This window comes from Chrysemys picta, chromosome 5 (assembly GCF_011386835.1).
Source record: "Chrysemys picta bellii isolate R12L10 chromosome 5, ASM1138683v2, whole genome shotgun sequence".
Taxonomy (NCBI): Eukaryota; Metazoa; Chordata; order Testudines; family Emydidae; genus Chrysemys; species Chrysemys picta.
The window spans coordinates 3,160,572-3,186,731 of NC_088795.1; the positions used below are offsets into that span (position 1 = coordinate 3,160,572).

Here is a 26,160-nt window from a genome sequence, read left to right on the forward strand (position 1 = left end):
TCAAGAAGCCTGTATTCAGAAGTGCTTCCATTAATCACAAGCATTAAAACACTGAGAATCCAAGTCACTCCCAGATGAACACTATGTCTGGGACAAGTGCTTTCCCAACTCTCAGATGGTTCATAACCAATCCTGCAAATTAGAATAATTCACATAATGTTCATACATTAAATGAAGTAATTAGTGGATGAAAGACACAAACTGAATTGGAGCCTGGACTGGTCCTGGAGTGTGTTCCTATTGTACTAAAAGAAGGCCATTTGATTTTATACAGTATTTTACTACCCCTATGTATCTCCTCAGGTTTCCGAGTCTGGCAGCGAGAGAAAACGTGAAGGCAAATGGTTGCTATTCTGCCTTCCCTCAGTACGAACGCTCCCAGAACCTTGGACCTGAGAACCTGTGGTACTGGAAGATGAACTGTTGGCAAAGGCACCAGGGTATTTCTTTCTAAGTGCTCTTTAAAGATCCTTAAATTCCCCTGGCGGGAGGCAGGGTAGACTCTAGTTTAACGATTCTTTGAACGCCAGCACTTCTAAAAGTAGAGCAGCACTGCCACTCAGTACCATGCTAACGCAAGCACTGGTATAAGCTGAAGCCCTTGTACCCCTCCCCACCCCCATACACACTGACAGACATTAGTTATTGCTTGCTACTAGAGGAGGTTGCTATCTCTTAGTGCTTTCCCAAACTACATTCAGCTGCCAAGTGTCAAAATACTGCACCCATCAGAATACACCATCTCAGAAGCAGCAATGTGGTTTTGTTCTTTTACATCATTTTCCTACTGTAGCCACCTGTATCCCAATGGACTGGGTTTCTCTAGGTGTTTTCTGTGGCTAGAATATATGCTGCTTCTGAAATGAGTCTCAAATCTCTCTCAGCTGGACAACTTCAGCTTGTGCCAAAGGAAAACAGATTTGCAATTAAAAAAAAAAAAAAAAAAGACACATGAAACCCTGTCCACTTCTATAACATTTTTTAACTAGTCCTGGTGCTTTCTGCAGCCTCCTGTCTTTGGATATTTGCCACCGAATGCCATGGTTCAGTACTTCACTTTCACTGCTGCTCTGCTTTAAAAATCCATCACTGTAAGATGGAGAAAACAACGATGCAGCTTGGAGAGGGAATTCAAATGGAACATTGCACTCTTGCTTCCTGCTGTAACATGCAAACTTTTCCAGACAACTAGTTCATCCTTCAAGCTAGTTCAGAGTGGACCAGTTGTCCTTCATATCCAATTAGAAGCTTTCCTGGAGCAGTATATTTAATCTAAAGGCAACAGAGCTCACCAGGGTATGCAAGTATAATCCCACTTCAGATCAAGTCACTGAAATTTCCCACACATCATCCTGTACTTCCTATAAAAAACTGGGTTCTCCAGACCATGACCTCTTTGTGCAGTAGTGATCATCTGACTCCTATCTTTGGCCTTGGCTACACTCGCGGATTCACAGCGCTGTGAAGCACGAGTGTAGTCGCGCTGCCAGCACTGCGAGAGCTCTCTCGCAGCGCTGCAAGTACTCCACCTCTCCGAGGGGAATAGCTTGCAGCACTGCGAGCGAGCGTGCAGCGCTGCAGGCGCTGATTACACTGGCGCTTTACAGCGCTGCACTCGCTGCGCTCGGTGGGGGGGGGGTTTCACACCCCTGAGCGCAGCGAGTGCAGCGCTGTGAATTGCCAGTGTAGCCAAGGCCTTTGACTGATCACTCGCTACATTAAAGAATAACCTAGAGAGACCAACATGGGATCATTCACAAGAGACAATGGCACTCTCATGGGGTTTAGTACTTGCCCCTGGGGCACCTCCGTGTGACTCATCTGGGGATTAGCTCTCCCCAGATTACGGGGATTATGCCCCCTCCTTCGGTTGCTCGCCCTGTGGTCCGTCTCTCTCTATGCACGCAGGTTACTCTCTGTGACACTGCCTCTAGCCAGGTCACTACAGCCCCCCCCTTCCAGGATAACAAAGGCCCACTGGCCAAGCAATATCTGCAGACTCAGACAGTCTTCCAACCCACTGGCCAGTCTGTGCCACTTTCCCAGGCCCACCCATTTCTCCAGGTTCCAGCCCAGGAACCCTAAACCCAGAAACCACCATCTGCTCAAGCTCGAACCTTGTTGCTGTTTCCCTGGACTCTTTCCTACCTTTCTTCCCTATCTTCTGGGCCTCCCCGCAGGTCACCACTGGAGTTTCCTCAGCTCCCTGTTGCTACTTCACCCCACTCGGGTTCTTGCCAGAGTCTATAGTACAAAGTAGGATCCCAGGGGTTACTCTCCCCAGACCTCTTTGTATCTAGCCGACTCCCTGCTCTATATGGAACGACTGCAGATCTCCTCCCTGCAGTCCCAGCTTGCTCTACACTTCCGGGTTTTATACTTGCTCCGCCTGTCCCTGCCCCGCTGGGTTTCATCATCCACTAGGTCTTCTCCTCCCGGGGCAATCCGTTGGGCCCTTTTTCCGCTCAGGCCTTGCGTGGGGTAGGCACCAGAACTCAGGCACACAGTGAGGAGGGAGAACAAGAGAAGGACTCTGTCACAGGTTAGGGCAACTGCCCCTGTATTCCCACTCCACGGTCCACCAAGGGCACCCACTCTAGCCTCCCAGTTCCCAGCCATCACCTCTGCCCTGCGGAGACCCGCATCTCTCCCCCTCCCCACTGGGGGTTTTTAAGGCTGCACAGCTCCCTGATCTACACTGATATCCCCAGCAAGTCAGAATGCCTAAACCAGGGGTCTCAAACTCAATTTACCTTAGGTCCAGTGCCAGTCCTCAAATCCTCCCAGCAGGCCAATGCCACTCATGCCGCCCAGAACCCACCCCCCACCTGCCTAAGGCTCTTGGACAGAGTTTGGGTGGAGGAGGAGGTCTGGGGTAGGGGTTTGGGGTGCAGGCTCTGGGAGGGGGTCTGGGGCGCAGGCTCTAGGAGGGAGTTTGGGGGTGGAAGGAGGTGTGTGGGAAGGGGGCACAGGCTCTGGGAGGGGGTCGGGGGTGCGGTGCTTACCTGGGACTCCAAGGTGGGGCGGGTGGCCTCCAGGCACTGCCCCCACAGCATCCCATTGGCCACAGGGGCGATTAGGACGGGGGCAGCACATGGAGGCACAGCCCCTCTCTGCCCCTGGACTGCAGGGAGGGGCCGGCAGCCACTGGAGCGAGCAGACAGACGCTGCTCAGCTCCGCTGCGCTGCCGGGGCCCCAGAGGGGGGGGCGCCCGGGGGCGGCAGGTGGGGCCAAAGGAGAGACCGGGCCCCAAAATTGCTGGGAGCCCCGCAGGCCACATTGGGTAGGCTCGCGGGCCGCAGATGGCCCGCAGGCTGGGAGTTTGAGACCCCTGGCCTAAACAAACTGGGTTTCCCTCGGAGGACCGTAAACAGTATATTGCCTGCAGTTAAAAGTTACTACACAGCTCCTTCTGAGCAAGCACACATATTCTTAAGGTGAAAACATTACACAGAAAACACATTTTAATTGTAAAAGAACCTACATGCATGCTAAAAAGCTTACCAGAGGTCACACTAAACTGAAACCTACCAGTGCCCTATGTTGTAGTCTCTCACAACCATAAGTGGGTTTTCCCCGTGGTTACAACGTTCACATCCATCTGCGATCCAGAACCAGAACCGAGGCTGGGCAGAACAATTTGATCTTGGCATTGTGTGGCAAGTGATCAGCAGAAAATGGCGCTCTCCTCAGAGCAGAGCTTCAAAAGGCTTGGTTTTTACATATCTGGAGTGGGGGAATTTGCATTAACTTTCCTGGGGAATTCCTATGGAGAATCCTCTTAATACTTATTGTCCCAAAGTCCATACTCGTCTGGCACATTTTCAATATGGTCATTTGTCACATCTTCCCCTTAGAGAAGTTACATGCAACCCGGGCCCACAATAATACATAAACTTAAACACAACAGGGTATTTCAAGAACACTGAAGGAAGCTGCCATGTCTGTCAGACTCCTCTCATATTTTAACAGCTTAAGGCTCTCCATAGTTTGACACCAATTAACCACCATGCAATCTGTCAATGGTTTGTAAACATGGACAACAATCACTCTAAATTACCAGTGTTCTGGGTCTGGGTTGGTGGTAGGCATCTGGGTGCAGAATCTATCTGCCGCACTCAACTCCAAAAGGCTGCACCATGGACCCACCAGGATAGAAGATTTGGTTCTCACATGGCAAACTGTCTCCCCCATTGCCATTCACCTAAGCCCAGTTACATTCTCCTAAATGTGTTAGTCTCTAAGGTGCCACAAGGCCTCCTCACGGCTGCCACTCTGAAACCATTCTCCTAGTGTGCTCACTCAGTTCAACTGTGACAGGGGAAAGCAGGAATATTTCCCCACTTATTATCGGTATCTCCAGGCCACCTCATGCTGGGCAGTGTTAGTATCTAGGCTTGTTTGTCAGCCTGAGATAGAATTTTGGGTTTGACTTTTTGATACTCTTATATCTTATACTAATGTGTGTAAACAAAGGACAAAGACACTGTGTGTGACATCTGCCCACAAGCAGATGGGGGTGAAGAGAGATAAGAGATGGAACTAAAGTGTTACAGGGTATGGTAGGAGTTTAATATTTGAGCATACACTGGAAGGATGCCTGGCTCTTCTCTCGAGGCAAGGTCAAGCAACCAGTCGGGAGGGACAATGGCGGATTGGGGGGGAAGGTATAAAACACTACAAAGCCAAAGAAATGTCTGTCCCTGACCGTAGCACGACCTCAATCCTCAGCCTTCCCATAGGATACAAAAGAGGTGGAACGAAGACCCTAGGCTCACGACCCTCCAAAATGGAACATGACCATAAGTTGTAAGGGGTGGGACTGAGGGCATGAATTGCAGGTATATTTGAGCCTGCTAAGGAGGAGGAAATGAGAAATGGGAATGGGGAGGGGGGAAATCATAGAATCAGACTATCAGGGTTGAAAGGGATCTCAGGAGGTCATCTAGTCCACCCCCTGCTCAAAGCAGGATCAATCCCCAGACAGATTTTTGCCCCAGATCCCTAAATGGCCCCCTCAAGGATTGAACTCGCAACCCTGGGTTTAGCAGGCCAATGCTCAAACCACTGAGCTATCCCTTCCCTGCCCTGGTGGACACAGGAGAAGGCTCTGCAGCGTCAGAGCTGGGACAGACTACATTTCAGGTCTGCAGCTCTCGTAGCAATGTTTGTTTGGAACTGACTGTCCCTGCAAACACCCAGGAGCCCAAGCTATGGGGACCTGGCATTTGCAGAGTTTAAAGGCTCATGGCTGCATATAAAGTCTAAAACACTGGCTCAGGCCCACATTTCCCTTAATAGTCAGACACTTGCCAGTTACACGGCGAAAGTCCTAAAGAGAAATTATATAAGAATAATGCTCACATTAGGTGCCCCAATGTCCAGTTTGTGTTAGTTACACTTGGCATGAATTTTATAATCAAAGCAATTTTTATATTCCTGAAATTTCCCCTTGGCTCCATCCCACCATGGTGGTTCTTGATAATTATTTCCTTCCTATTACACAGTTTAGTTGGCGGGAATCTGAAACCTCTTAATAAAATAAGAAAGGAAAAAAGTCAGGATAGCTTTGGGTCCCTCATCCACGGCACAGTCATTTAGTTATAACGGACAGCAACTTAGAAAGTGCCATCTTGTGAATGGTACCAAGGAGCTACATGATGGTAGTTACAAAGCAAGTTTAGACAGATGTACTATAATAGGGTGAGTTAATAGTGAAATCCCATTAAGTAGAGCTTTGTCAAAGCACTGCATCATCTGAACTGAACAATTTACTTCAAACTAAATCAACAGTGCCAAGTTATCTGAATTAATGAACATTGTGAGGCCAGCATTACATCCAAATGGCTGCAAGCTGAAGCTAGACAAATTCAAACTGACTTGTTTGTTTTCCACAGTGAGAGTAATTAACCACTGGAACAATCTACCAAAGATGTGGTGGATTCTCTATCACTTAGGACCTCAATCAAATTTGGTTGCTTTTTCAGAAAAACTCTGTAGCTCACCCAGGAGTTATTGGCCTTGATGCAGAAGTCACCAAGTGAAACTCCATGCCTTGTGCTATGCAGAAGGTCAGACCAGATGATTATAATGCCCTCCTAGCATCAAATCTATGAAGCCTCATCAATTCACAATGAGAAGATGTTCACACTTGCACTATCAGCACACTGGTGTGCATAGCGAGAGCTCCTACTTAACAAAAAAAGTTCCAAATAGACGTATGAAGTCTGCTTCCAGACCAAAAGAAACACCTCGCCAAACTCACAACCTGAACTCCAACTTAATTATCATCATTTACTTAAGGCTTTAGAGAAGTCTGGAGCTCTCAACAGACTTTCAGCTTTGTAATGGCTGTCTGAAGTTAAGGTTACAATTATACCCTAAATCACATGTGTCAAACTCAAGGCCCGCGGGCCACATCCGGCCCGCCATACAATTATATCCGGCCCGCGAAATCGTTTTATATATCTGTTTTTAATGGCCCTGTGATATGACGCCCCAATAACACACACTACAAATCCCATGATGCAGTGCAATTGCCGCCAACGGCAAGCCGCGGTTCAAGTTCGCGGTCTGTTGATGTATACAACGCTAATATCAAATCAAAGCTAGACCCCAACAATGGCCAAGAGAAAAATTGATTCTGAAAACCGAGGCTTTCAAAGCCGGTGGGAGAATGAGTATATGTTTACTGAAATTGCAGGTAAACCAGTGTGTCTCCTTTGCGGGAGTAATATCGCTGTAATGAAGGAGTATAACCTAAGACGGCACTACGAGACGAAACATGAGAACAAATTCAAAAACCTGAGCGCAGGACAGAAGCTACAAAAGGTAGAGGAGTTGAAGAAGAATTTGACATCCCAGCAGACGTTTTTCACCAAAGCAAAATCACAAAGTGAAGCTGCTGTGAAAGCAAGTTTCATTGTGGCCGAAGAGATCGCCAAATCAGGACGGCCGTTTACCGAGGGGGAATTCGTAAAGAATTGTATGATGAAAGTGTGCGACGTCCTTTGTCCAGATAAAACGCGAGCGTTTGCAAATGTAAGCCTCAGCAGAAACACTGTTGCTAATCGGGTTTGTGAGATGGCGACTGATTTGAAAACACAGTTGATTGAAAGAGCAAAAGATTTTGTTGCATACTCCCTTGCCGTGGATGAAACTACTGACGCGACTGACACTGCACAGCTGGCGATATTTATCCGTGGTGTGGATTCCAATTTGTGCGTAACAGAGGAAATACTGGACATTAAATCGATGCACGGGACAACGAAAGGAGAAGACATCTTTGGAAATGTATTTCAAAGTGTAACCGACATGAAACTGCCGTGGGAAAAACTCGTTGGACTTACAACAGATGGCGCACCTGCTATGTGTGGTGAAAAAAATGGACTGGTGGGAAGGATGCGCTCAAAGATGCGGGAGGAGAACTGTGCCGGTGAGTTGACAGTGTATCACTGCATCATACACCAGGAATCGCTGAGTGCTAAAGTCCTAAAAATGGATCATGTGATGAACACTGTAACACAAACCGTCAACTTTATCAGAGCCCACGGTTTAAATCACCGCCAATTCCAGTCTTTTCTGCGGGAAATAGATAGCGAGTTTGGCGATATGCCATATCATACGGAGGTCCGGTGGCTAAGTCGGGGAAAAGTTCTCAAAAGACACTTTGAGCTGCGAGAGGAAATCTGCCAGTTCATGGACAGTAAGGGGAAAGACTGCACAGTTCTGCGGGATGAAAAGTGGAAATGTGAGTTGGCGTTCCTGGCTGACATAACGTCGCATCTTAGCGCTTTAAACCTTCAACTCCAGGGACGGGAGCACATAATAACCGATATGCATGATGCAGTGAAGGCATTTCAAGTGAAGCTGCGCTTATGGGAGACACAAATGCACCAATGCAACTTGTCTCACTTTCCCTGTTGCCAAGTAATACGGAACCAAGAAAGTGCCACAGTTTTCCCAAATGCCACCTTTGCTGAAAAACTCAGCGCGCCGCGCACTGAGTTCGCACGGCGCTTCAGTGACTTTGAGGCACAGAAAAGTAACTTCGAGCTGCTTCGCAACCCATTTGCAGTCGATGTGGAAACCGCACCTGTAGAAATGCAGATGGAGCTGATAGAACTGCAATGTAACGGGACACTGAAGGCAAAGTACGACACTGCGGGGCCAGCACAGTTCACTCGCTTCATTCCTGAAGCGATGCCGCAGCTCCGCCAACATGCGGCTCGAATCCTGTCCATGTTTGGCAGCACATATCTGTGCGAGCAGCTGTTCTCTGTGATGAAAATTAACAAAACGTCACACAGGAGTCGCCTCACTGATGAACACCTGCAATCGATCCTGAGAATCTTCACAACACAGAACCTAACCCCAAACATAAACGAACTTGTTGCAAAGAAAAGACTCCAAGTATCAGGCTCTGACTAAATAGGACAAGAAAATGGAATGTTATGATTTGTTATGATTATACTTTTGCTTTAAATTCAATTTTTTATTTATATTTTCAGATTTTTTAATATTCCAGCATGTACAGATTTTGAATGTATTGTATTGACAGGATATTTTTTTATGAAGAGCAAAATATTTTAAGTTGAAATGTATTTATTTTGGAATGATATCCTGTATTTTGGTTCATATTAATGGTTAAAAAACATAAATATTTAGTCTGTTAAATAAATGGTTATACTGTTCGGCCCGCGAGTTTTGAGTTTTGGCCCCCTGTGCAATTGAGTTTGACACCCCTGCCCTAAATAGTCTAGAAATGTGCAGAATACCATCTGAACAACCTTGGGGCTCTGCCACTCTCTGGCCAGCCTTGCGTACCAATCGTAGTCTGCATTTTACATGCAGTGTATCTGATGGGCTTTAGGTAGCATTTCCACATCTGTGAGCTGTGATCCTAAGTCTACTGCATTTTCACAGTTGGCCTGTGGAGTCAAGGGATTATGAAATCCAAAGTTTTGGGGCATGTATCTTTATATGACACACAGGTGAGGTGCCCCCAACACCCCTGAAATGTAAGCTACATAACCTTTTAGTCCAGTCCTCAAAAAGCAAGCAGCACCAGATGCAGTAGGTATGTGCCAATGCTAGGTCTTAGTGGTACTTCAAGGTAGTCCTTTGAAGGATGCCAAGTCTCCTCATGTTCACAAGCATTTTAGAAATGCACAGTAAACAAACAGGTGCAGAAGTCTGAACAAGCCTTTCATTCCAAGAGCATGTCCCCAGTACAGTCTCATCACCAAACCGAGACAAATACAAGAAAAGATTTGCACCCCTGGCACAATGTAGAATTACCATACAATGGAAACTCAGCCAGCCACTCTCGGAGTCTGACTGGACATAACCCCACTGGAGAGAGACTACTGCTCGGCTACAGAAAATAAAATCCAATTCACACACATGGCAGCACTGTATGCTCATGGACCCACCTGTATTCCCACAGTTCTTGCCTTCATCTTGATCAGCCTAAAGCATCATGGTGATTGCATCCTGGTTTGCATGCCCTACCTTTAACAACTTCAGGAGTCCTTCCGAAGGCAGGACATGAGTTGTCTCCCATATCCCATTTTCAAATGCCCATTCTGTTAGAAATTCTCCACCTACTCTTTGTTGTAAAGCTAAAGACTATGTTTTGGATCATTAATTTCTTATTGGAGGCATTAACCAGGAATCAGCTCTGTTTTATTCAATTCTCTTTATTCTCCTCTAAATCAAAGAAGGATCATTGGCAAATTCACATTAATCTGCCATATTACAATCCCATCAAATTCCAATGACTGACTCTCTCCTTAAATTAAAACCAGGTCCTTTGTTTATAGTGAAATGTACTACGGTCTGAAGTGCTTCAAACCAGTTACATCACTTTCTTAAAAAGAGAAATATTCATACCTAGCCGCAAACCCCAAAGTACCACGGTGGTTAGTTTGCGTGTACATTTACATGATATTTTTAAGAAACTTTTTGTCAGGGTGGATTTAGTTTAAATCAAAATTGATTTAAATCACTAATTGGGAAGCCTCAATTTAATCATGGTTTTCTACATAAAAGTGCATTCTTGTTGGTTGTTATAACCTTAATGCATATTCTTCACAACTCAGAGATAGATGTATGTTTCATTTCTAGAAGGTACACACTATACATTTTTAAGTGATTTATTTTGAAAACTTTTCAGATGAGTTTTACAGCTATACCAGAAAATGAATGAGTATTTGGTTATTTCATTTACCAAAGGTAATTGAAGCAGATATTTATGAAGTCATTGGGACCGTCATTAATATTTGGAGGATTTTCTTGCCATGCTGTATTAGGAGGAGAACATCACTAGACAGACACTTAAATTGTTTTATTTAACTAAAACAACAACGTTATGTATTCTGGATTTTTTTCTTCAACAGCAAACAATATTTTAACAAAACAAGCATATGAATTTTTGAATTTAGTTAAACACGCAAGTTTTTTAAAATCAGGTTTGTTTTTGTTAAAATTGTTTTTAACTAAAACAGTTAAATGAAATTTTTAAAAATAAATAAATAAATAAATAGACTGTCAGCCAGGTCAACATGAGAAATTTAAAATATTGGCTTCTGCAGCTAACTCAGTTGTCTTCACCTTCATTTCCCTGTTTGTTCATAATCTGAAAAAGAAAAACAAGTTTTCCTGCTTTTTCAGGTCACAAACGATTTCTCAATTTGGAATGAATTAGTCCAAAGGAAGAAAATATTCTGCTGGTGTAGAAAGAAGCTACTGCTGTTAAAAATGAGATCATCACTTCAACAGTCCCTGAATCCAACTGCTTAAGAGTTCACTGGTGTGAATTTCTTTAAAACATCATCAAACATATTTCTTGAATAGTTCTTATTCTCAAACTGGGTCACTTTTACAGCCTGCTGCCATTATAGGTTTCCCTTCTAGTGAGAAAATGGTATGCTAGATCTCAAATCAATGAAGGCTACACTCAGAAAGACCTCAAGACTTCTGGAATATGCTGCTCAAACCGTTTCACTTTTGTTTCTACTGCCTGTCCCTCCCTTCTCACATTTATCTCCAGACTTCTTCTCCTCGTCCAGATCTATTCCGTCCCCAACAATATTCTATTCATTGAACTTTTTGAAACTTTTCACTTTTAGAGAGGGGTAAGGGATTGACTCTGTGTAACACAAATTTGCAGAAGGACAATAGGGTTGAGGTCTGTTATTTCTCACCTCTATATATTGATTATTTATTTATTTAAAAACATTTTTGCTGTTAACAAGCATGTTATCTCTAGACACACAAATCCAGTTTGAGAACTGCAAAACTAAGCATCTCTGATGGTACCTTCTAGACTGAGCACTGAATCCCATTTGGTAGATAGAAAGATTAACCTACATAATCTATACAGAAGCCCCATAAGATTGGGTCCCTAATCCATGAACTATTGGAACTCATTTACAAAATTTTTCTTAAACATTACATGAATATATGGGGGACATGATAGCATTTTTCAGGTATCTAAAAGAGTGTCATAAGGAGGAGGGAGAAAACTTGTTCATCTTAGTCCCTAAGGATAGAACAAGAAGCAATGGGCTTAAACTGCAGCAAGGGAGGTTTAGGTTGGACATTAGAAAAAAGTTCCTAACTGTCAGGGTGATTAAACACTGGAATAAATTGCCTAGGGAGGTTGTGGAATCTCCATCTCTGGAGATATTTAAGAGCAGGTTAGATAAATGTTTATCAGGGATGGTCTAGACAGTATTTGGACCTGCCATGAGGACAGGGGACTGGACTCTATGACCTCTCGAGGCCCCTTCCAATCCTAGAATCTATGAATATTGTCTCATACTATAGAATTAGAATTTATAATCCCTATTCCATGATGAGATATCTTTGAGCTATAATGTATCTATCTTTATATAAAAGGTTTTTTCCCCTCAAAAGCATATCAAAAAATCCAATTTTTTTTAAATCATTGATTTTTATCCATCCTGCTTTTTGTAGGATCTCTCTCTCCTTTCTGTAATCAGATGACAAAGACAGACTGAAAACAGCATAGCCCTTAATCGGTGTCCTGTAAGTTCACCTGGGCCAACAGCCCATTCAAATGGCTATTTGACTTCAGCTAGTTCTCTTAATTCTCTCGGGGACGGGGGGGGGGAAATAAGTAATTTTCTTATATTTAATCCAAAAAGCTATTTTCATTAGACAAATGTAGTTTTTTCCTGCATTCAGACTCCAATCTTAACAGAAATATCAAATAAAAAATCCTACTTTAGTGTTTTTCTAACCTTCGAACATGACCAATAACTTGTTTAATTGAATTCTCTCTCTTAATTTTTCCCAGCAATGAGCCAGAAGGAAGTGACAGCCAATTAGTCTGTGCTGTCATTAACCAGAGTTCCTGACTAGAGTTCAGGCCAAGCTACTGTAAGCAGATACCTGCTTAATACTCCAGCATCAAGGAGACTGCAGAGCATAAGACACTGCCTGAAGGTTAGACCTGTATTGTCCATACTGTTGCACAGCGGTTTGTATTTGCAAAGCACCATACAAACATGCATTAGATTATCCTCCAGGGAGGTAGGTAAGAATGATCTTCCCCACTTTACAGATGGGGAATCAGACACAGATGAAGGCTGCATATCTCTGGCAGATTAGAACTTGAGAGCATCCAATGCCCAACCTGGTGCTCAAATCCACAAAGCCACACTGCTTCTTAAGTGGCATTTCAACATCTTTCTAAGCTCAGATCTGACAAACAGCAGAAAGTGGATTTACACACAGCTCAGATCAGTTCCCAAAGTGTCTTGGCTTAGGTGGAAAGCAGCTCTTGCTTGGTAAGGAGAGAGAATTGGATTTCCAATACCAATGAGTCGCTGCCATACAAGGTCATTTGACCAACTGTGTGTTCCTCACGTCACCTCACCACTCTCTTCACTCTCTCTAGTCTCTTTTTCCCCCTCACACTCCTCCCTCTCCTTTTGCTCCCACTATTTAAAGTAACACTCCTCAATGATTCTGATCACTAGATTGCCTATTAACAGTATTTTCTGCTGTAAGAGATACATACAGGGTTATTATCTTTAATGCTATAAACAAACATCTCTTCAAAGAAATTTTCACAAAACCAGTGATGTTTAAAGAAATTTGAACCTTTTCTCTCTAGCTTACTTTACAAATTACTCTTGCTCTGCACAAGCAGATTATTCATAGATTCCATGGCCAGAAGGGACCATTGTGACTTCCTGCATAAACACAGGGCACACATCTTTCCCAAAATAATTCCTACAGCAGATCCTTTTAGAAAAAACATCCAGTCTTAAATGCAATTCCACTCATACTGCTGTCAATGGCACGCATATTGAAAACATAAGAGTCTAATCACACTAAGCCTACTGAATTGTACCCTAACAATGTAAGTTAACGCCACTAGAACTACAAGTTATCAAGTTTTTAAACCAAGCAGACAATACAAGATTCTGACACACCTGGTCAGAGATGGAGGAGATCACTACAGAACAGTGTCTCCAGCCAGTTCATAAGACTCATTAGCAGAGGTGATGAAACACAGCAGAAACGAGTCTTAATATGAATGCAATCTAATCCATAAAGCAAAAATCTTCATGAGTGGCTGTTAATTAACATTTATATAATACAAAACAAAGACCAATTCAAAGCAGTGCATCCCTTTTACAGGTCACTTCCTGCACAAACAAATTTCAGCAAGTCTAAAAAGTAATACAATAAAGGCACAGAATTCTGTTTTGCTTCACTAGCCAAACTGAAAGATCCATTCAACTGAACACAGTATTACACTCTCGGTGCTGAGCTGGGGAATCATCATAAGGGCCTACAGCAAGAGATGACTGTCTTCAAGCAATGTGCTGCCACGCTGGCACCAAGACACCAGCTGATTAAGGGAAACTTTGCTGAATTAAGAACAGGAGTACTTGTGGCACCTTAGAGACTAACAAATTTATTAGAGCATAAGCTTTCGTGGACTACAGCCCACTTCTTCGGATAAACCCATTTTATATTGTTTACCCAGGATTCCTTAACAAAGTACAATAATTATAATCTTTCCTTATTGTTTAAAAACTGTTTTTTCCTAACTGTAATTTAGAATATTGTCCCTTGACAATTTGCTTTCATCGCACACAGACATGCTGACTACTTACTGAAGTATTATTTGTGAGTTTGGGGCTACCCAAACGTTTTAAGAAAAGGGGCGGGAGGGAGGAGAGGGAAATAAGGGTCTTACAGCATTTATTATTAAATTTTTATTAAAAAAATCAAGTGTTATTTGCATTAAAAAGGCACAACATGAAAAAGGACAGGCCACATTTCCAGCCTACCAATCTTCTTTCCTTTAAAGAACAGTTTTATTGAACTACTGCTTTTCTACACAGTTGTTACATATTTAAGCTGTTTGGAGTTTCAGATAAGCTTAATACTATATACTAATGTTGATTATTGATTGGGTAAAAATTTTGTAATAATTGTTGCACTAGGAACTTCTAATATGTTGGCAAGTTTCCTACTGCTTTAGTAACATTTTATCAAAGACAGTTACCTACCTTTCGGTAACGGTTGTTCTTCGAGATGTGTTGCTCATGTCCATTCCATGCTAGGTGTGCACGCGCCCACATGCATAGCAGCAGGAGGTTTTTCCCTTAGCAATATCCATAGGGCTGGCTCTGGCACTATCTGGAGTCCCACACTCATGTGCCAGTGTATGGGGCGCCATCGGCCCCACATCCTCTCAGTTTCTTCTTGCTCCAACAGCAGTGGGGCAGGTCAAACAACAGATAACTGCATCCGAAGAAGTGGGCTGTAGTCCACGAAAGCTTATGCTCTAATAAATTTGTTAGTCTCTAAGGTGCCACAAGTCCTCCTGTTCTTCTTTTTGCAGATAACTAACTGTTCACTGGAAACTATTTACAGGAAAACAACTGAGAGTCAAGAAACAATGCTAAGGGCACTTGCAAGAGCTCCAGCCACCATCACTGGTGGTAAGAAGGAACTGAGAGGGCACGGCGCCGGCAGCGCTCCATATACCAGCGCATGAGCACAGGACTACAGAGGGCGCCAGAGCCGGCCCTACCGATACTGCTAAGGGAAAAATCTCCGACCACCGTACACATGAGAGTGCGCACCTAGAATGGGATGGACATGAGCAAGCACTCGAAGAAGAAAAAAACAATACAGTAGAACAACGGTGAGCAACCTGCAGCCCGTCAGGGTAATCCGCTGGCGGGCCGCGAGACAGTTTGTTTACATTGACCATCCGCACAGCCACTCGCAGCTCCCAGTGTCCGCGGTTCACCATTCCCTACCAATGGGAGCTGCAGGAACCGGCAGCCAGCATGTCCCTGCAGCCCGCGCCGCTTCCCGCAGCTCCCATTGGCCAGGAACGGCGAACCGCGGACAGTGGGAGCTGCAGGCAGCCATGCCTGTGGACAGTCAATGTAAACAGACTGTCTCGCGGCCCGCCAGCGGATTGCCCTGACAGGCCGCAGGTTGCCCACCACTGCAATAGAACCTCAGAGTTACGAACTGAGCAGTCAACCACACACTTCATTTGGAACTGGTAGTATGCAGTCAGCAGCAGCAGAGTCAAATAAAAAAAAGCAAACCAGTACTGTTCTGTGTTAAATATAAACTACTACAAAAAAGGGGAAAGTTTAAAAAAATGGAAGAGGTAAGGAAGCTGTTTGTGTGCTTAATTCATTTAAATTAAGATGGTTAAAAAAAGCATTTTTCTTCACATAGGAAAGTTCCAAAGCTGTATTAAGTCAATGATCAGTTGTAAACATTTGAAAGGACACCCATAACATTTTGTTCAGAGTTTTTTCCCTTATGTATCTAGCACTTTGGAGTAGTTTTATTTAACAAAATAAATAAAATGTTAGTTGTGTATTTTTAATTGAATTTTATTTACCATCCAAAGAGGGCTTGACAAATTATAAATAAAAAATCTAGTAAGTAAAATAAATAATAAAAAATAAATAAATAAATCTAGATTAATAAGAATCTTACTTAATCTAGTAAATAAGAAATGCATCGTTCACCATTTTCTAACATAAAAATAGAAACACTAAGATGAATCATAGTAAGTTAAGCTATTTATTTGCTGAAATAAATGTGGATAGATAGAACAGATCCTCCTGATCAGCAGAAAGAACCCCCAAATGTAGTGTAAAGATTATGTTTAGCTGCAAATAACGTGTTTTAATGGTAACCAAGGAGAATCAACCTTTCTTTAGAAAAAAATACAATGTACAAATGCAAAACATGATTAAAATCAATGATCTAAATCAAGCTTTTCTGCTTGTTGATTTAAATCAATCCATCCTGCAAAAGCTGGGGACCTAACTGATCTCTGCGTTTCTGACAATCTCTCCCATACAGTAAGTGGGCTTGCCCAATTTTCTCCTCTTTGTAATATTTCATTTAGATTTACTAAATACAGAACAAAAATACATCAGCCATCCCAGGTGCTGGGCATCCTCAACAAAACATGAAATTCATAGTATGTATGTACACTCTGAGGTGGGCATTTTGGCCTTTTTCCTATAGATCTGATTGAAGTCTTTGGGGAAAACAGAGTAGTTTGTATCCCATTATTTATAGCAAATTACATTATCCAAACCCAACGTTCAATAATAGGGAAAACCAGGATACATTGAACAAACAGCGCTAGAGTTTTAGAGTTTTACATTTTACAGCTAATCTTCTATCCTCTTAACCCAACTCAACAGAACTGATTCAGCTTGATCTGTGACTTTCCACAGTCTAACCTTTAAACACCCAGCGGTTATATAAAAGTAAGCCTTTCCCCACAGATTTAGAGGAGATTGACCTCTTGCTCCAATAAGACAAACATCATCCTTTAGAAGAATGCAAGACTAGAACAAAACAGATACAGCAGCTATCTTTAAAATAAGGCAAGAAAAAAGAAACCCAGCTCCCATGTCAGACTATGAAAATGCTGCCAGATGCTAGACTCAATCTCTATTACATGAGATGTTGCTACACAGCAACTGTATGAAAAACAGCAGCCTAGAATTTAATTATAAATAAAGGAGAGCACGTTGACACCTGATATTGTGGTTTCCAACTTCAATTTTCAAAGTGAACTTCAACATGAGTCAGCTGGTGCTAAATCTTCAGAAGAGCTCAGCGTCCTGCAGCTCCCACTGAGAACGACGTTCTCCCCTTCACCCACCTGAGAACGGCAGGAGCTCCTAGCCCAGGGGTCGGTAACCTTTCAGAAGTGGTGTGCCGAGTCTTCATTTATTCACTCTAACTTAAGGTTTCGCGTGCCAGTCATACATTTTAACGTTTTTAGAAGGTCTCTTTCTATAAGTCTATAATATAGAACTAAATTTTATTGTATGTAAAGTAAATAAGGTTTTTAAAAAATGTTTAAGAAGCTGCATTTAAAATTAAATTAAAATGCAGAGCCCCCCGGACCGGTGGCCAGGACCCCGGACAGTGTGAGTGCCACTGAAAATCAGCTCACGTGCCGCCTTCGGCACGCGTGCCATAGGTTGCCTACCCTTGTCCTAGCCACTTAGCACCTTGGAAAACACGTGTCATCCAGCCTAGCAATTCCAGATGACTTCAGGTGGCAGTGAGCTCACAGATTGCATGAAAAACTATTTCCTTTTTGTCGGTTTTGAATTTCCCACCTTTTAATCTCATGGCACGTCTCCTTGTGACCGGAGACAGGAAGAGCAGAAGTTCCTGATTTACCTTTTCTAGAAGACAATTCATTATTGTAGGTACATTTATCCTGTCCCCTTCTCATTTGTTTAAGAACAATCCCAGTCTTTTCAATCTCTCTTGATAGGAAAGTTTTTCCAGGCCCTTATTCATTCTCACCCCTCTTCTCTGAGCTCTTCCAGTTCTACGATAGCCTTTTCAAGATTAGGTGACCAATACTGCACACGGTATCCAGAAGAAGCCTTTGGCCATGATGAAAGTTGACCATTTCATCCTATTCTTTGCTTTAGTATCCTACCTAGGTTTTTTCCCCCTCCATGAAAATTTGGCCACTTCTGTCCCACCACTACCATGTTCGACCAGTTCTCTGCACCTGATATAACTGCCAATCTGAGACAGTCTTGGGCCGTATTAATGCGGACTTGAAACGTCAGCTCAATATGCACAAACACAGACTACTTTCCAGTAGTGAAACGTAGAGATTCCCCATAGGCTCCTCCATGCCACTTAAACCCTCATTAAGGGTTTGGAAACTCACCCCAAAATATGTAGAAGTATCCTACATAAACTGCAGCTGGGATGAATGCTAGCTGGCTGAGATTCAACCGAGACCAGCACAAGACTTCCTCTCTTTGATTTAACATCTTATTTCTGATTTGATTTTGAGAGACTGTCTGAGAACAATGGAACAAGTACTCTCCAAAAGCAAACAGATAGTTTTAATTCTCTGATGTCTGACAAAGGTTAACAAAGTAACCCCCCCAAATGACACAAACTAAGGCTTGGTCTCCACTACAGCTTACTTTGGTATAATCCACACCCCCAAGAGATGCAAGTTACACCAACCTAAGCACTGTGGTGGACAGCGCTGTGTCAGCAGGAGAGCTTCTCCGACCAACATAGCTACTGCCTCCCGTGGAGGCAGAGTTTATGCCAAGGGGAGAGCTCTCTCCCATTGCAGTGTCTTCACCAGCTGCACTACAGCAATGCAGCTGACTTTGATTAAAACAATACCTGAATTTTGTCTACAGCACAATCATAAAAAAAGAACATTTCAACCTCTTTAGTAAAATGCAGAGAGCAACTTTAAAAACAAAACAAAAGTAGAAGCTCTGAGTCAACGGGACCTGCTGGGTGCACAGCCTTCTTGAACATCAGCTAACCCTGGATCCTGGCTTTGGGCAATTTTGAAAAACTGGACATAGTGTTTTCTTGGGTGTCCAAAATTACATTTTAACCTACAGAGTGTATAAAACTCTTTTGTCTTGTAATAATTCTTAACTGAACAACAAGCTGACATATCTCACAGACTTTCTGGTTAATAGGATACAAATTTCAAATATTTTTAATTTCAAAATGAAGACTGATTCTGTTAAAGTTTTCAAAGAAGTAGAAAGTATTCAAATTACAGTATCTAATCCAGTGCTTCTCAAAGTCGGGCCACGCTTGTTCAGGGAAAGCCCCTGGTGGTCCGGGCCGGTTTGTTTACCTGCCGCGTTCGCAGGTTCGGCCAATCGTGGCTACCACTGGCCGCGGTTCGCCATCCCAGGCCAATGGGGGCGGCGGGAAGCGGCGTGGGCCGAGGGATGTGCTGGCCGCCGCTTCCCACCACCCCCATTGGCCTGGGATGGCGAACTGTGGCCAGTGGGAGCCGCAATCGGCCGAACCTGCGAACGTGGCAGGTAAACAAACCGGCCCGGACCGCCAAGGGCTTTCCCTGAACAAGCGCAGCCTGACTTTGAGAAGCACTGATCTAATCTTCTTAGAGTTGCAACAGATTCTATGAACATATAGGAGTCATTCCAAGCATCCTTTTAACTAGTCAAAACATTCACACACATGAGTAACGCACAATTTATCAGTACTACTGATGGGAATTTCTTGCATATACATACAGATTCCAACTGAGATTTCAATTCATGTACTCTTTCACACAGCTACCAAAAAAAAAAAGAAGTCAGGAAAAATCAGAGTACAATAATTTCAGGAGACTAAACACCAAGAGGAAAAGGGATTTTTTAGGTCTGAGTGGGGGTTATGTTATGCCTCTCACTCAGGTTAGTAGAACAGCTTTTGCCAATGTTGAGAGAGAGAGAGAAAGAGAGATTTTCCTTTGTACTCGATTTTTATATGCATTTAGTTCACCTGATAAGCGCTGGAAGTGGAGTTCTCCATTTATCAACACTACAGTTACAGCCTAGGAATGATCACTGCTGGCCCCATCAGGGACCAGGGGGAGGGAGAGGTTAGCAAACACCCACCAGAGGGAGAAGCAGGCACGTGCAGTGCTTATTGCTGTTATTTGTGCATTTTACTTATTTTCTTTGCAGTTCATTTTTTTGCTTTGCTTTTAATTAATGCCATTTAGCGTAAACACCAGATGGGTCAGCAGTCCAGGGAAACTGTATTGTGTGTCCACAAAAGAGAAGTCCAGGCATGCACCTCATACTTCAATAGCTACCAATGGCTCACAGAAGTGGAAGCTCACGCTCTCCCTTCAGTCACTTATATAACGTAATACACGGAGGCGGAGACGTAACTGACTGAGCCAGGACATAGGCTGGGGCACAACTAGCAGCTCTCTGCTTTAAAGAGCTTAAGAAATATTTAAATTGTCCACATTATACCTCACGAGCTGAAGCAGGAGTCCTACTATCCTCAGTTTCAGTACTATTCCACCTCCTTTCCAATTAAAAATCTTTATAAATAAAATATATTTCAAAGTACTTTCATGGGGGGGGGGGGGCGGGGGTAGAAAGCTCAGAGCACTGCTTAAGGTCGAGAGTTTATTTTGATTTTATGCCAACACAGGCACTGATTGCTAACGCATCCTTTTCTGGTTCTCTTTGAGGCTGTAGCAGCAAAAGTGGCAACAGTTTTATAAAGTGAGATAGCAGCATCTGCATACACACTAAATGGAACAGAATCCAAACCAGAGGCCATCGGAAAATTTCCATTACCTAAACATGTACTATTGTGATAACTACCACCTCTTTCGAACACCGGCTTTAAACTTTCACGTATATTTAAAGCATCAACAAAAATTTGTTTTAAAAAATGTTTCAGAGTTATTCTCCAAACAATAGCTCTCAAACTGAGGTCTGAGACCCGGATAATGAAGCACCTTTCAGTATTCAGAAAGTGACTATTCCTCCTAGATCTAGATAGGAATTTGACGTTTTCTGAAGCCGTTTTTTAAACAAAAAAATTAAATAAAAACCTTCTTTGCATTCAGAGTAGCTGCTTCATAGCTTCCTTTTTTGTTTTTTTGAGTAAGCAATAAAGTGTGAACAGAAAAATGCAGAGTGGGGAGTGCAGGCAACTTGGGGGTTAATTCTTACTCTATGTGAAGACCCTACCCTGAGGGACAAAAATAGACCACATAGCTAGAAAAGGGGGGACAAGGGGAATATGACCATGCAGCAGATTAAGTTTATTTTGATCCTGTCTCCTTCAGGCCATACTCATGTTCTCCCATGTAACTATGTACTGTAGTTGTAGGGAAGGGATGGAATTTGGCTGGGAAGAGAAGTATCCCTCAAAAAGTTACCCACAAAACCAAACAGCTTTGAAAACCAGTGCTCTGGAAGAACGAGTGAGATTTAAACCACCTAAAGGCCGCTAAAGCCAATCTGAATCACCCCTTACCTGGAAAAGCGTAGGGGTTCAGCGATCCTCTTTTAAGGCACTTGGAACAGAGGATGTGCACAGTGTAGTACAGACCTGGCCATTCTTGAAGCAGTACATTCAGTTCTTCCACTAAGGGGGTAATAGCTTGCCAGGCTGTCCATATATTTGGTAGAGATGCGTGACTAGCAATAGACAGAGTATCTGGTTGCAGAGTACTCCTGGCAGGCCTGTAACTCACCACCACAGGCACCTTCCCCCTGTAGGCATAAATCTGGTATTTGCCATCAGACCGCTGAACCACATGGCTGTTAATCTGGACACTGTAGCGTGCAAATAACCCAGGTGGGAAAATGAAGGGGAAGGTGTATTCAATCTGCAACTGTTCAATGACAAGAGACTGTCCACTCAGGTTTGTACCATTAATCCACGCCTCTGCATGGGGCACCTCGTTCTTCACATAGCAGGGGAACTTGTACCAGGCAGTGGCCCCATTCAGGGGTTTGCATTTGGGCTTATTGATGCAGTAGCAGAGCCCCATTTTCTCCAGCAGCTCCAGGATAAGCTGCAGGTCCTCCCGGCTCTGGATATGGGGCTTAAGCAGCAGGCGGATAACATGGGCAGGGAGGAGCCCATGCAGCAGGAACCCTTCCACGTAGTGGTGGAGCTGGGTGGTTCTCAGTTCATCTATATGGGTGTCACTGAGCAGTTTCTGGAGCAGCACCGTGGTGTCCTGCTGGCAGAAGACATTGAGGATGTCAATGAGCCTGGGCAGATTGTGGAATACATACTCCCGCAGAGTCAGATGCTCCTCGAAGTACAGCAGCTTGCCACTTTCATGCAGATAGGACAGGGCGCTCTGGAGTCGATCCTCGGTCAGGCCCGCCTGCAAGCCCAGCCGCGCCGAATCCCACCAGCTGAGCCACAGTTGCTGAGCCTGCGGCTGGAAGTGCAGCTCTTCCAGCACCTGCCAGGACTTGGGAAGCACCCGGTGCAGGTTTGGGAAGATGTCCCGGTGCTCAGCTACTGACAGAAGCTTGTCCCGCAGGCGGCGCACCTGGTAGTGGTCCTGGCAGCTGATGGGCAGCACCGGCGAGAGGATCTGCGGCCGGTGGTTGAGCAGATACTGGAACTGGGCCTTCTTGCGCCGCAGATTCTTGTCTGAAACCCCATAGAAGGCAGTGTGGGGGCTGGAGCAACGCAGGTCAAAGTCCTGTCCCAGGGCATTGTCCACCTGCTGGGCCAAACTCTGGAGTCCCTCAGCATCCCGCTTCTCCTGCAGGGCAATTTGGTGGTGGATGTCCAGGCACTTCTCCTCCAGTTCCCGCTCAGCACACAGGTCAGCATGGGTGCCCACCATGCACACTACAGCATGGGGCACTTTGGCACCTAGCCAGTGCAGGAAGTAGCCCACTGCGGAGTAGAAGCAATGTGGGGTGTAGGCACTCAGGTTCACCACCAGCACATACAGGGCTCCCGGCGAAAGGAAGAAGGATTGGATCACATCGTAGCTAGGGTCGCCCGCCAGCTCATACACAATGAAGGTCAGACCCCTCTCTACATCTGCCGTCCAGTCCGTCACCTCGATGCCCTGGCTGGTGCCTGGAAGTCCTGCAACCAATGGTGTCAGGGGGGCGTCTCGCTCCAGCAGCATGGGGAAGTGTCCTATCTGGGCTTCCCCATTAACTTTTGGGGATGGAGACAGGCAGCCGTCCTGGTGCTCTAACTTGATTTTCCCAGCAACTTTAAGGGCCGGGGACAGCAGTGGGTCCTGCTGCTCAATGGAGGCATATCCCAGCGAGGAGCCTTTGGCAGACAAAGCATCTCGGGGCTCAGTAATGGGGCTATGTCCTAGCTGTATTTTCCCAACACCTTCAGGAATCAGGCCCAGGGTGATGTCTCGTTGCTGCTGGGTTCTCCCAGCATCTTTGCCAGCTGCAGCCAGGGGAGAGTCTCTCTGCCGCTCCTCCTCCATCAGGCAGCGTCTCAGCAGGGTCTTGCCAGCATCCTTCAGGCCCATGAGGACCAGCTTGAGGCGTGGCTTGAGAGCGGGCTGGGAGTGTGCCAACTCCTGCTGGTAAGCGGCAATGTAGGGGATGCCCTTCATGCAAACCTCGTAAGGGGGCTGGATGAGCGGGTTGTCCTTGATCTTCCAGAGGGTGACCCGGGAGAGCTGCCCAAAGCCCTCGGGCAGGATGGCGATCTGGTTGCCCTGCAGCACGAGTTCCTCCAGGCTGTGGAGCTGCACGATGGAGTCGGGCAGGTAGCGGAGGCGGTTGTTGTCCAACCAGAGGGTGCGGAGCTGATGCAGCTGGCTGAGGCGGGCAGGCAGCAGGGTGAGCTGGTTGCGGCTCAGGTAGAGCTCCTCCAGGCTGGGCAGGGCCAGCACGGCCTCGGGGAACTCACCCAGCACGTTGGAGGAGAGGTTCAGCATCTTGAGGCGCTGCAGGCGGCCGAAGCCGGCGGGCAGGGCCCGCAGCTGGTTCCCGTCCAGCATGAGGCTCTCCAGGGCGCCCAGCTGGCACAGCCCCTCGGGCAGGCTGCCCAGCCCCGTGCCACTCAGCCACAGGATCTTAAGGCAGCGCAAGGCAGCGATGCCCTCGGGCAGGACGCGCAGCTGCCGGTTGCCCGAGCAGTCCAGCTCCTCCAGCGCGCCCAGCTCCAGCAGCGGCGCCGGGAAGGCGGGCAGCTGGTTGTGGTCCACGTCCAGCGAGCGCAGGCGCTGCAGGCGGCCCAGCGCCTCGGGCAGGCGGCGCAGGCGGTTGAAGCTCAGGTCCAGCTCCTCCAGCTGCCGCAGCGCGCCCAGCCGCCCGGGCAGCGCCGCGCCGTCCGCGCCCAGCTGGTTGTGGCTCAGGCTCAGCTTGCGCAGCTCCCGCAGCGGCGCCAGCGCCTCGCCGTCCCCCAGGCCGCCGAGCCGGTTGTGGCTGAGGTCGAGCTCGGCCAGGCGGCCCAGGTGGCGCAGCGCGGCGGGCAGCCGGGCCAGGCGGTTCCTGCGCAGGCTGAGGACGCGCAGGCCGCCCAGCGCGGCGCCCAGCCCCTCGGGCAGCTCCTCCAGGCCGCGCCCGCCCAGGCTCAGCGCCGCCGGATCGCCCGGCCCAGCGGGCAGCGGCGGGCGGCGAAGCACGGGCGGCCCGGCGGGCTCCGGCTCCTCGCGGGGGCCCAGGCTCAGCTGCCGCAGGTTGCTCCGCAGCTTCCGTGCGCGCAGGGCGGCGTCTCGCCAGCGCCGGGCCGCCGCGGGGGGCTCGGGCTCGGCCATGGCCGCGGGGGCGGGAGCGGGGCTGCGCTACCGGCCGGGCCTGGCCGCGGAGCGCTCGGCGCCGGGACCTCCCCAGCCCGCCGGCGCCCCGGCAGCCGCCAACCCCATGCTCCGCGCCGGGCCGGCTCCGGGAGAGGGAGCGCCGCGCTGCGCCGCGCCGCCCCGCCGGGGGAGGGGCCCAGGCCGGCCCGCCCCCGTGCGTAGCCAGCCGGCCGCCCCCTCTGCCGGGCGGGACACAGCCCGGCCCCCAGCGCCGGGGACGGCGCCCTGCCTGGGCTCAGCGTCCCGCACCCTGACCGGCCCTTCGCCCCATTGCCGGGGCCGGCGCCCCACCGCCCCTACGGCCCAGCGGCTCCGGCCCAGCCCCACACCCCCAGGCGTGACCCGACTGTCTGCAAAACAGCGCCACCTACCGCTAGTTCCTCACCGAGCCCTTGGCGGGGCCTGAAGCCAAGCGGTGAGGTTCACAGCCCGGACTTGGTCCCCTTGAGTTCCAGGGTGTCAGGGAGTCCCCGGGCGATGTTCTGGAACTGCTCCGAATGAAGCCGGGCAGGACTCTGGTTTAGCAGGCCTCCTCGCTCTGAGCACAGCGTCTGCAGGGCAGGAGCCCATCCGGCCTCGGCCTTCCTGGGTCTGACCTCAGAGCATTCAGCATCCCTGTTTCACCATGTGCTTCCCGCAGCGAGTCCGCCTGGGCTGGGCTGGGCTGGGCAGGGCTTCTGAGGAAGCCAAAGGACCCTGCACCCCAACTCCGCACTCAGCCATGACTCTCAGCCAGCGAGTCAAACAGAAGGTTTATTAGTCCACAGGAACACAACATAGCACAGAACTTCTTAGTACAGAAATCAGTGATTTTCAGCCAAGTCCATCTTAGGAGAACCCCAGAGGCCCTGGACTCCCCCCTCCTTGAGCCCCCCATGGTAGACTGCCCTGAACCCTACTGCCTGGCCTCTGACACGCCTGTTGCTCCTCCTCTGGTCTTTGTCCTACTTCCCAGGCAAAGTGTCACCTGGTCGCATCCCCCTCCTGGTTCTCAGGTTATGAAGGCCACCCCATAGCTTACATGCAGACAGCTGGAGTAGTCTCACCTGCCCCAAGGGCCTCAGCAATAGTCACACACCCAATTCCCACAACCTAGGCATTGGTGCAACACACAGGGAAACTGAGGTACACACAGTGTTCATACAGGACAGTAAGCCTCACATGCAACATAACAAGGGGGAAAACCCCACTTTGTCACATGGGGGTTGTGGAATCAGGCTGTCACTTTCTCTGCACCCCAACTGCTGGGGATGGGGGAGTGTCTTTTGCCAATGGTGACACATATTTGCTAGACAACAGTAGAATGTTGGGTATTGGCAGGGCCGTCCCTAGTCATTTGAGGGGCTGTGTGGGGCCCCAGGCCTCCTCCCCCAGGGTCTGGGAGGCAGGAGCTTTGGGGGGGCCCCACAGGCCCAGAGTGGCCCAGGGGATTAGCAGGGGGCCAGGAGCAGCCCGCTCCGTTTCCCTCGCCCTGGCCCCAGCCATGTCGCTTGGGAGAGGGGACTTGGGGGAAGGGATTCTCCCT

General features: G+C 46.9%; 1 protein-coding gene across 2 annotated transcripts in view; it reads right to left on the reverse strand.

Moving 5' to 3' along the window:
• MFHAS1 (multifunctional ROCO family signaling regulator 1) overlaps positions 1 to 24,735 on the reverse strand; it is a 97,998-nt gene extending 73,263 nt beyond the window's left edge. For both annotated transcript variants that reach the window (XM_008174596.4, XM_065597443.1), the window contains exon 1: positions 21,359 to 24,735. In XM_008174596.4, the coding sequence (XP_008172818.2) occupies positions 21,359 to 24,593 (3,235 nt within the window). In that variant the 5' untranslated portion in view covers positions 24,594 to 24,735. The remainder of the gene's footprint in view (positions 1 to 21,358) is intronic.
• Positions 24,736 to 26,160: the final 1,425 nt, after the last annotated feature.